At 40.6% G+C, this 12,020-nt stretch overlaps 2 protein-coding genes across 11 annotated transcripts in view; one reads left to right on the top strand and one right to left on the bottom strand.

Annotated features, from left to right (window-relative positions):
• Positions 1-4,349, bottom strand: part of SLC16A6 (solute carrier family 16 member 6) — a 29,578-nt gene extending 25,229 nt beyond the window's left edge. The window contains exons 1-2 of one of the 4 annotated variants that reach the window (XM_070740289.1): positions 4,225-4,348; positions 3,838-3,985 (exon numbers count right to left, since the gene is read on the bottom strand). In XM_070740289.1, the coding sequence (XP_070596390.1) occupies positions 3,838-3,876 (39 nt within the window). In that variant the 5' untranslated portion in view covers positions 3,877-3,985; positions 4,225-4,348. Of the gene's footprint in view, positions 1-603; positions 706-3,837; positions 4,198-4,224 lie in introns of those variants that run through there. The other 3 variants (XM_070740292.1, XM_070740293.1, XM_070740291.1) reach the window with 3 other exon arrangements.
• Positions 1-12,020, top strand: part of ARSG (arylsulfatase G) — a 129,289-nt gene that overhangs the window by 29,942 nt on the left and 87,327 nt on the right. Inside the window, exon 1 of one of the 7 annotated variants that reach the window (XM_070740282.1) lies at positions 133-168. The exons of the other annotated variants lie outside the window; for them this stretch is intronic. The gene's annotated coding sequence lies outside the window, so the exon portion shown is untranslated. Of the gene's footprint in view, positions 1-132; positions 169-12,020 lie in introns of those variants that run through there. 7 annotated transcript variants of the gene reach the window in all.

Below are 12,020 nucleotides of genomic sequence, written 5' to 3'. Positions count from 1 at the left end.
TTTACTTTTTACTTTTTAAAACTTCAGATGGTTATTTTGTATATATAACATTGCCTATCATTTGTAAGTTCATTTTCAATACTCTGTCTTGTCAGATAACACTTTTTGGACATAATCCATCCTTGGAAGCAGTTATCATTACTGACTGTTGACCATGACTCCATCCTGGTAATAAGCTTGTATTCTTTTTTCTTAGAATATTTAATTTTCTTTAGTGTGCAGTTTCTAAAATCATAAACCCCTCTTTCTTATAACTTAAAATAACTAGGATAGCCAAAATAAGTGTTTCTCGTGAAAATGTATTTATTTTCAATTATTTACAAAGTCTCTATGTTCCGAACAGGTTTTATTCTTTGACGCATGTGCAATGACATTGTTTAAAGTTAACTTTCCAGTTTGGCATTTAAAAAAATCAATCTCAGCTCATCTTGCTATGCAAACACTAATGTGTCCCTGCATATCATTGCTAGCATTCACCAAAGCAGTTCAGACTTTTGGTTTCCAGAGTTCTGAATGTTAGCAATTATTGGTGTGGTCAGTACTTGAACGTTGACTTTTTTGTCCTCATTCCATTCATCTCAAATTAATAAAGTGAAGTCATACCTCATATAGTTAACTCAGTTGGTAGAGTATGGAAACTTGACCCTTTGCCATGCTGATCACAAGCTTGCAAGATAAAGAAAACTTATTTGCTAAGCTGATCTGACTGAAGAAAGAAAACTGAAGAAAAACCCTAGTCAAACCTTAGTTTCAAATAAAAAAAGCCTACTTCAGTGGTCAAGAAAATCAAATTGTAAGGATTGTAAGAATACAAATTACACTAATAACATGCACAATTGGAATCTGTTGTCATTACTGTTTGAACGCTTCATTATTTGAACTTTTTTTTAAAAAAAAAGTTAAAGTCATTCAGAAATAATAAGCTTGGGAGAAGAAAGCAAAGGGATAGCATTGGAAAGTACCCTGTAATATATAGAATGAATCTGGGATATAAGAGGAATCAGTGGAAATGGGTAATAGGAAGAAGCTGTTTGTCTTTAGGAGGGTATCCTGTATTTTTGCTAGTTATCAGACAAATCATGTTAAGTAAAAAGTAAAGGTGGTGAGAAATGAGTTTCCAGATGTTCTTAAAGGAAAAGCAGAGAAGATGAAAACAACATCTTGCTCTTGAGCACAGTCATTAAAGGAAAGCCCTGCCTTGCAGTTTGGTGTCCCTTTTTTATTTCTGCCTCTGTTGTCAAGGTTATACTGTATATGCAAAAATTAAAAAGTCTGCTAAGGATATTGTTGTACGGTAAATTACTGTACCCTGAAGCAGAATCATTTTACCCTGAGACCAAATTACAGTTTGGAGTTTTTGTGGCGCCTAGGCTCAGAAATCTACCTCCCCTTCCCTTGTGTTTCATTTAGGAAATACAGTAATTCCTCATTTTTCGCGGGGGATGCGTTCCAAGACCACCCGTGAAAAAAGAATTTCTGTGAAGTAGAGGAAATATTTTTTTTTTACATATTTAATAAATATTTGGACTTTTAAAACCCACCCTTTGTATTAAACAGTCATTCTATAATGTTTCAGCTGGAACTACATGTGATATCCTACCAGTTTCTTTAACAGGGTACAGTAGTACTGTAGAAGAATTTTATGAATTTTTAATGGATTTAAAATTTTCAATGGATTTAATGGATTTAAGCCCCCTTTGAAAACCTGTGAAATAGCAAATCCGCAAAAGATGAACCGCGAAGTAGCAAGGGATTACTACTGTACTTGGTTTACAGGTACATTTCATTTTGTGTGTAGTAATTAAAAATATTGAGATTTACCAATTACATCAGTAGAGATCTAAAGAGTCTTCGGAGAAGGGCGGCATACAAATCTAATAAATTATTATTATTATTATTATTATTATTATTATTATTATTATTATTATTAAAACTCTTTACTACCGGTTCGCGTGCACGCTCATACGCAGAAGCATCTCAGGCATCCTACCTCCCATGCTACTGGTTCTAAGAACTGCCCCGAACTGGGAGCAACCCACCATTGAAATACATATATTTAACAATCTGTCTGGACAGTGGAATTATTGGATATTTAGCATGGAGAAGATCCAGAATCTTTTCTAGAAAGCATGAAATTTAATTTCTTCTCAGTTCTGAACAGCCTATATGACCAATGCCATTATTTAGGTTTAATAATCATTTTGTAATTAATGACATTTATGGCAGAATGTTTGGTTTCAGAATAATAATTTTCAATACTCACTTTGAATTAATTCAGACAGAAAACTAACATTAGTTATGTACCGCTATGGAGTTGTTTGACACATGTTCATGTTTCCTCAATAATGTGAGGCCTTTTCACATATACATGAATTCTAACACTGCCAGTGTATCTACTTATGTTTTTATGAGCTGTCAAAAGAACTAAATTCCTGTTGTACACTCTAAGGCAGTGTTCCCCAACCTTTTTTGATCTGCGGCACATTATTCACATTTACAAAATCCTGGGGAACATTGAGCGGGAGGAGGGGGGGGGCTAAAAAAAGTTTGGACCAAAACAAATGTCTCTCTTCCTCCCTTTCACTCTATTTCTCTCTCCCATCCTCTTTCTCTCTCTTCCTTCCTTCCTCTCTTTTTTGCTCTTTCTCCCTCCTTCCCTCCCTCTATGTCTTTCTCCCTCCTTCCCCTTCTCTTCCCCCTCTCTTGCTTTCTTTCTTTCTCTCTTTCTCTCTCTCTCTCTTTCTCTCTCTCTCTCTTTCTGTCTCTCTTGCTATCTCTCTCATTCTCTCTCTCTCTCTCTCTCTTGCTATCTCTCTCTCTCTCTCTCTCTCTTGCTATCTCTCTCTCTCTTTCTGTCTCTCTTGCTATCTCTCTCATTCTCTCTCTCTATTTCTCTTTTTATCTCTCTCTTTCTCTCTCATACACCACGCCGGCAACAGCAGCATCAGGCAGTAGCCGGGGTAGCAGCAGAGCAGTCGACTGTGAGAGGGAGCCCTGATGGTGGCGGCTGAACATGTTGCTGGATGACGTACATGCTGGCACTGCTCTGGGCGTGGGGCTGGCACCTCCGTCCCGGCCCAGCCAGCGGGCTAGTGCCAGTCCCGCAGCGACAGCAACATGTCCAGCCACCACCGTTGGTGCCTCCACCCTGGAGCTCCTGCTCACAGCTGCTGTCCCCTGGCTACTGCCCAGTGCCGCTGCTGCTTGCGCTCTTCCGCTGGGCCCCAAAGCACACCTGCCATGAAGAAGGAAGGCACGAAAAAGGAGGTGCGAAAAATGAAGCTCAGCTTCCAGTCTCTGAAGCTGAGCTTCATGGCACACCTGACCATGTCTCACAGCACACTAGTGTGCCACGGCACAATGGTTGAAAAACAATGCTCTAAGGAAATGTGGTCATTCCAGATAGTAAGGTTCATTAGTTCATTAATGCTAATGTTTTATCAATTAAGTATAATGATTGATTGATTGATTGATTGATTGGATTTATATGCCACCCCTCTCCAAAGATTCGGGGTGGCTAATATTACAAGAAAAGAGGATATACTGTAAATCAAAGGAGAATTAACAGAATTTGTAGCTAGTCCTTGGTGCCCTCTAAGCTTGGTGGTTTTCTTACAAATGTTTAATTGCCAAACTAGGTTACATGATGATATTATCTAGTTTAGTAATTAAACATCTGCAAGAAACCCACCAAGCTCAGAAAGCACCAAGGACCCCACAGTTCAACCTTGGACTACAAAATACTCTCTTCTATCAGTACTTGTATCTTGAACTAACCATCGATCGCTATCCTAGGATTCACTTTTAAAATAAAAAGTAAAAATAATATAAACTTACCGTATTGACACTGTGGAGGTCTCCTATAGGTGTCTCCATATCTTAAAGGCCTCTTGGCTATCTAGGACAGACTGGGAACCATATCAATGTCTGGTTTCCACTCGTCAATTTCAAGATAAATGACAACATGGAACAAAGGAGATCCACGCTAAAAATATTTAAAGATCAGAAATGTTATAAGATTTTAAATCCCTCCAACAAAGAAATAACTTTAAATAAGTTGTTCATTTTGGGGGTAAGAATAAAGTTTCTGCTTGCCCCTCCCACCATTAGCTAATTACTAACTTTGGTCAAGCTATGGTTTACAGTTTCTGCTTACTGTATCTTTTGGAGTATAAGACGCACCTTAGTTTTGGGGGAGGAAAATAGGGGAGAAAATCTACTTACCAGGTATTCATCTGGCTAGTGTCCTTAGTCTAGTCAGCTTCAGCACATTATTTTATCTCCTGGTTAGGGCTGGGGCAAAAAATCTTTGGAGGGAGTAGCAGTGAACACCAGCCTGCAAAGTCTTAGGGCTAGAAAAAAACTTATTCGGAGTAGCAATGAAAAAATCCTGCAAGCCAGGAAGATTGTTAGCACCTCCTTAGGCTGAAAAAAAAAGCTTCAAAAAAGCTAAATTTGGAGTATAAGATGCACCCAAATTTTCAGCCTCTTTTAGGGGGGGAAAGTGTGCCTTATGCTCCAAAAAATATGGTAGTAACATTTCTCTAATCACTGAGACCCCAAGTAGTTGCTTAGATTTCTAAAATCCAGGTAGGCAGGCTATGACTCAAATTTTGCAAACAATGCCTTAAGCTTTCACAAAAGGCGCATAGAGACTGTTGGGCTGTTTGCTTCCCAAAGTGATAACCCTTGATTTGGGAAGATTTTCTCCAACTGGCAGCTTCTAGATACCTCTGTTGTGTTGCACTTGCACCTTCTGACATGCCAATTTAGAATTCGGAGGATTAAAAATTCAAGGAACAGGAAGGTGCCAGGTGGGAGAAGGGTGTTATCCAGCCCCTGCCCACTCGGGTCACAGATGCATGTTGATTCAGGCAGAAAACTACCACCCTGGCAATCAAAGGCATTGTTCACCCTTCTCTCCTGAAAAGATTATTTTCTGCTAAAAAAGAAAAAAGTAGCCTACTAGGATGTTTGACTCTGCCTTTCCCCCCTCTCTATCTTTTCTATCACAACAGACAATAGGGCCTATTCAAGTCTGGCTGATCTTTAAAAGTACTATTCTATTCTGTTCATTGATTTACTTAACAGTGGCAAGGAAGTTAAGATAGAGCAAAATTCATTTAACAGATGTCTCCCTTAGCAATAGGAATTCTGGGTTCACTTGTGGTCGTAAGTCAAAGATAACTTACAGAGTGATACCTGCAAACCAGTGCACCTCCTGAAGCATCTGAGACCCCCCAAGGAGCACTGGCTTCCTCTCAGTTTTCCAGCTTTCACCATTCTTCTGTAACCTGGCACATACTAGATATGTTGGCAGGCGGCCACAGAAATAGCATGATCCTAACTTAATCTGGAGGGCACCAGGTTGAGGAAAGTTGTGTAACCTCCGTGGTGTGTCTCAAGAAGCCAACGAGATTGGTTGTTCTCTGTGTCTTGGAGTTGCCACAACTTGCAAACAATTTTTTTAAAGGGATTTAATATTTATGAACATACGTAAATGGTTTGCATTTAATTGTCTGGTGCATTTCAGGTGGAGCTGTCACAAAATTCTTTGGAGGCACTATTTAAACCAGGGATGTTCAACCTTGGCAACTTTGAGACTTGTGGACAACTTCTCCCAGAATTCCCCAGCCAGAATGGGTTGGTGAGGAATTCTGGGAGTTGAAGTCTACATATCTTTAAACTAAGGATGTATGGGATGTTCAGGGAGGAGTAGAACCTCTGGTGTAGGGCATGTATCCTTTTATAGCAGCTCATTTTAGGGCAGCTTTTAGGCAGCTCACTCACCTTTGGTCCCCACCTGTCACTCAACTATCACCTGTGGCTCCTAGTAGCTGTAGCATGCTCAGTGGCCACATCCTGGGCAACAGCTCCAACAGGCTGGCCAAACCAGGTTGAGAGTAGCCATTGGGTCATTGACTGTCGGTGAGATAGGGACTTTATCCCAAGTATGTGAAGACAGATTCTGGCAGACTGAGTGGATGAAATCTACTAGAAGGCAGGAAGGCAGTCTCTGCAAGCGATGTGGTATGCTAAGAGCACGGCAAGACACAAAAGATGCCCCGGTCAACCACTGTGCCCAGCCCATCTTCAACTGTCTTGACTCTTGTTCTGCTATTGGAGCAAGATGGAATCTGGGAGGAGAGAGTGAGGCTGACTATGTGCACCTCTCCCTCATTTGCATCCAATTCACGCTCAAGTCTTGACATCCCCCAAATCCCATGAAAAGTCTTGTGGCGGTGGGTGAGCGTTTTTAGGCCTTACCAGCCACCTATGGACACATCGGGGACAGCCCACAACCTGTTAGATGTCAAGTTCCTCTTTGAAAACGATGGACTAACATAATAAATAAACAGCATCAGACCTATTTAACGGATGGGAGACTACCAAACAAATTCCATGATTGTAGACTACTTGAGAAAAGGTCTTGGAAGAAAGTAATGACACCATATCTGTTTGTAGAGAAAGTTACATGGGTTTGTCCGTAAAGTCAAGTTTTTTTAATCTCATGTCCCAGTCAAACTCCGCACTTAGGCCTGTATCCTTAGATAGCTTTCAAGCATCTTTGTTAAGCCTGGTGCATATGATAACCAAGAGTTAGCGCCTATTTGAACTGTACTTCTGAGAAAATAACATATTGTAAACTACTCAGAGAAAAAACTGTCAAGATACTCTGGTATTCAGAGCAAAGAAATGAAGGTATCTGGTCAGTTTCCATTTCTCTTTCTAAGGATGACACATCACAATCCCTAGAAAGATCAGCTACAAAATCATGGTGTTATGTTTCCGACTACTTGGAATGGTGTAATGTAAGAAATTCTCCCCTGCATATTCAGTACCAGCAAGATATTGCATAAATCCTTCAAAAGAAATGTTTTGAATCATACAGAATATAAAACAAAGCACCTTCTATGCTGTTTAATGTCTTTTCTTCCAGGCCCACATAGGTCTTTGCAAAACTACTCCTAGCTGTTGCTGCCTACATGTGGAGGTAGTAAGGACCAGTGTTTAAAATACAGTGGTACCCCTACTTAATAACTTAATTTGTTCCGTGACCAGGTTCTTAAGTAGAAAAGTTTGTAAGTAGAAGCAATTTTTCCCATAGGAATCAAATAATGCATGCAAACCCATTAGGAAAGAAATAAAAGCTCGGAATTTGGGTGGGAGGCAGAGGAGGAAGAAGAGGAGGAGGACAGTCGATGCCCAGGGCGAAGGGAGTGTTTCTTTTCTCTGGGCGCTGGCAGAGGTTTATTCCCTCTCCAAGCGCCCAGAGAAAGGAAAATGCTTTGTTTGCTCTGAACTTCCAAAGCCTCCTTAAGTGCCACCGAAAGGCTCCTCTGGCAGCCCAGAAAAGCTGGAGAGGGCTGGGATTAAAGGGAGAATGGCAGGAAACTGTCCGGGCCTTCGTGCCGCTCTGAAATTTCCTGGGAAATTTTTTCAGGCTCAGGTTCTTTAGTAGAAAATGGTTCTTAAGAAGAGGCAAAAAAATCTTGAACACCTGATTCTTATCTAGAAAAGTTCTTAAGTAGAGTCGTTCCTAAGTAGAGGTACCACTGTAGTTCAATGGTCCTGGAAAGCAACCCAGCTGCTTTCATGAGTCAAAAGGAAGTGCTTTATTCTGTTTTGAGAAATTTTATGTGCCAATTGACTCACAGCTCAGTTAGATATAGAAATGCAGCCAAAATTTGCTGTTGCAGAAATTCAGGACAGTTTAGATCCAGTCTGGATTGAATTGACACCTCTTCCATTTCTGTATGCTTAGTGAAAGTGTTGTTTAGTTGGATCTTTAAAGGCAACTTTTACAATACGTACATTATAGTGCTGTATGGATTTTCTTTCCATCACACAGCTGTAGTTAACATAACTAAAAAGTTAAGCAGAGTCAGATATGGTTAGCAGTTGGAAAGGAGACCACCAGGAAATCCTATAGCACTACACTAGAGGGGGAAGATGAAAAAAACATCTTGGAAGAAGATTTACATTGTTTTCCAAGCTCTATACCACTACTTTACATTGTAGCCAAGTGTCATTTGTTCAGTGTTTTCACATGAAAATGTATGCTTAAATATTTACAAAATGAACTGAGGTGTACTCACTTCTGTGATATACTGTATTTGTCCTTTATTGTGCATTGCTTTTGACTCTTACTGACCTCATGGATAGAGACTGATCTGCGTAGGTTTCTTGATAACACAATGGACAGAGTTTGTCATTTATTCATTTATTTATTTTTGAGTTCCCACTCAAGGCTACTGCCCTGGTCTTTTGCTGTGCTTTCCTATCCAGCTTCTAATCAGATTTGCCACTGAATTTTCAAGATCAGTTAAAAACAATTAACTGCCAGTGTATTCCTAAAATACAGATATTTATGTTAAAATATCTTAAATGGTTTGTTTTCTTTCATAAAACACTTTTAATAGTGCCAGGTCTACAAGTGCCCTTATTAGTTTGTTGTATAGTCCAGATTTTACTAAAACAAGGACATTTATGTTCTGTAGTGCACCTATATATCTCTATTTTGAACAGACTATATACCTGTACTGTCATTCGCTTGCTGATGTCCTTGCAAGAAACATTGTATTTCCCCCCATATGCTGTTGCTATTGTTGTTGTTGATGTTGTTGTTGTTGTTGTTGCTAATTGGATTTATATCCCGCCCCTCTCCAAGGACTCTCTGTTGTTTCCAGGAATGTCTACAGAGGAATAACTTTGATCACTGATATATCAAAACATATGTGAAAGCTTTGAAAATTGAGGATTAGCTGCTTGTCCACTCTTTCTTATGAGTCTTTGTTTTAATACAATAATTTCCCTTCATGGAAATCTGCATTTCCCATAAAAACACTACAGGCAATCCTCAATTTACAATTCATTTGATGATTCAAAGTTACAATGGCACCGAAAAACTTTATGACCAGTCCTTGTATCATCCCCAAGGTTACATGTTACAAGGTTACTTTCGCATCATCCCCAAGATTACATCGTCAAAATTCAGGCATTTGGAAACTGGTGTTGTATTTACAAAGTCCGCATATCCCAAGATCATGTGATTGTTATTTGCAACTTTTCCATCTGGCTTTCAACAAGCAGAGTCAATGGGGGAAGCCAGATTCACTTAACAACCGCATGGTTCATTTAATAACTAACGTGATTTGCTTAGTAATCAGGTGCTACTCACTTAGCAACCACAATCCTTAGCAACAAAAATTCTGCTCTCAATAGCAGTCTTAAGTCAAGGACCAACTGTATGCCAAGAACGTATTCACAGTGCCTATAAAGTGTCCTGTTCTTTAAAAAATGTTATTTGTTTTTATATGTGGGCATGTAAACTAACAGATGGATAAGCTGATCAAGCAGTACCGTATCTGTCGGGACAGATGAATAAGAAACATGGGAACAGGAAGGATTTGGATAGAAAATTTTGTTGTGAAATATCTCTAGGTTTGCTTATATTGTAATGCAGTTCTCTTAAATACCAGACTTGGTAGGAAGGAGGCCTTGGCAAAGAGTTACCTCGTTGCTCTTAAAACAGGTGGAGCGTGGTGTCTCTTCAAAGACGCTGCTGGGTCTGTTTGTTAAGCCACATGGAACATGCTTACCTCCTCCCAGTAAACAAAACCCGTTGCCAAAAACTGAGGCAACCTCAGATTAGTCACTCACAAAGTGAAGAGTCTGCCAGATAAACTCAAGAGAGTGACATATTAGCAATTCTAGGAAGTGTCGTCCCAAACAAACTTGTTTTTCTCATTTTATTTTAGATATATTGTTGGCATTACCTCAGAAGATGATTGGAATTGGGTGGTTTACAATGCATACAGTGGAACCTTGGCTAACAACCACCAATCTGTTCTGGAATGTTGGTTGTTAGCCGAAATATTGGGTATCCAAAACAATTTTCCCCATAAGAAATAAAGGAAATGGATTTAATTGGTTCCCAGCCTTTATTTCTTATGGGGAAAATTGATCCCTCATTTATCACAGGTGTTCTCGATAAAGGATTTTCTCTCTCCCCCCCCCACACCCACTGTCCCTCACTTCCCCCCCTCTCCTTACCTCTTTACCTCTTGTCTCTCTGCCTTAGTCTCTTCAGCAGGCAGGCGTTGAGTTTGCTGGTTCCAGCGGCAACTTCTCTTTGAGGACAGTGGCAGCAGCAGTGGCAACTCCGGTGACTTCTCTTTGAGGATAGTGGCGGCGGCAGCGGCAGGCGCCTGGGCATGGATGTGACATTCCCGGCGCTGCTGCTCCTCAAAGGGAAGCCGCCAGAGCCGCCTCAGCAGTTGCCACCGCTCCCACAACCAGTTGGTGGCAGCAGCAACTGCAACTCCTTTGAGGAACAGCAGCACCAGGAACATCACATCAATGCCCAGGCTCCCGCTGCTGCTGCCGCCACTGTCCTCGAAGAAAACTCAGCGCCTGCCTCGTCAGAGCCAAAGTGACGCTATGCTGCTCCCCTGGTAAAGGAGACGAAGGCAGAGAGGCAAGAGGTAAAGAGGTAAAGAGAGGGGGGGAGTGAGGGACAATGGGTGTAACATTTCAAATAACAACCAAAAATTTCTGTTCGGTATCCAAATTTTTGTTGGGTATCCGCTGCAAAGTTTTAACGAAATTTTTGGTTGTTATCCAAAATGTTCGCTATCCAAGGCGTTCGTTAACCGAGGTTCCAGTGTACTTGGTTAGATATGCAGTACATATTCATTACATTCACACATTGCACTAAGCCATACTGTGTACATTTAGCATTCTGGGTAAACCCAGCCATTATAAACCACATCTTAGGGCTTAGTACAATGGTCCCCAATCTTTTCAGCACTAGGGTTTGTATCTACGGAGAGAAATTTTTCCGCAAACTAGAGGGGTTGTGGTTTCATGTGCTGCCTGCATCCCACAGATTGGGCTTTGCTTGTTTGCGCAGCCTGGTTTCTAGCATGCCGTAGACCAGTGCTGGTCCACAGACTGGGGGTTGGGAATCCCTGGCTTAGTATATTGCATAAATTCAGTAATTTAAAGTTTTACAACAAAATATTTTTTAAAAAAAATTTCAGGGCTTCCTATAGATAATGATCAACACATCAGGACCACAATTGTATTTGGTCCTCTTATTTCATCCCATTTTAAATTTAATTAAAATTAAATCTAACTCATATGGCGAATAATTTCCCCTGTCCTACTAACATTAATCTTTCCTTCATTTCCCCCTCCCTCTCTCTCTCTGTAACTTCCTCTTTACCCCATTTTTAGTAATGGAATCTAAAACCCTTTACTACCAATTCACGTGCACTTCTGCACATGTGCAGAAGCATTCCATGTGGGTGGGCAGAGCCTCCTGCTGCTGGCGCAACCCACCACTGCCATTTTTGTTGTCAGGATGGTATTACCTACCACATTTTATGTAGCTGCTTCCTGGGAACCTGCTCTTGGAGAGAGAAAAAGTGAAAAATGAAATCTTCTGTACTGGGACTCTTAGACTTTTAATTAACCTCAGTAATTCCAGCAAATCTTATGTTCGCTTACTCATTAAGCCTGATCTTTGCTAGGGAATTTATCTGAGCGGGCCAATGCCTAATTCTTGCCTTGCGCACCGAGTGTTTTAATTTTTTAATTTTTAGTTTTTTAATTTTTCAAATCTCCGTTCTGCTGTCTCAGGACTGAGTTTTGTTTTGTATATCCCATCCCTTTACTCATGCCTGTTGTTTAATTAGGTCATTCTTACCCCTTCTTTCTTTTGTTGTGTTGACTGACTGACCAAATTTGTATCTTCAGCTGCACATTCTTTCCCCAAGGTCTTTGATACTCAACTGGAACCATCTGTCATAATACTGGTCTCAGCTGGACTCTGCTGGCCTGTTCCGCCCACCTCCAACTGCTTATGCTCACAGTGCCTCTCTGTGCTTTGATATTCCAGCCGGCTTTTCCCCCCTTTCCAGTGTCATCCTCTGATAACATTCTCACTGTCCTTGCAGATTAGGCTGGACTGGTGGTGATGTACAAGGAACTTTCCTCTGTGGAAATTAAGTCAG

Source organism: Erythrolamprus reginae, chromosome 2, assembly GCF_031021105.1.
Source record: "Erythrolamprus reginae isolate rEryReg1 chromosome 2, rEryReg1.hap1, whole genome shotgun sequence".
In the NCBI taxonomy this organism is placed as follows: Eukaryota; Metazoa; Chordata; class Lepidosauria; order Squamata; family Dipsadidae; genus Erythrolamprus; species Erythrolamprus reginae.
The sequence above is the reverse complement of the archived record's forward strand: the minus strand, read 5'-3'. Positions and strand labels throughout refer to the sequence as shown.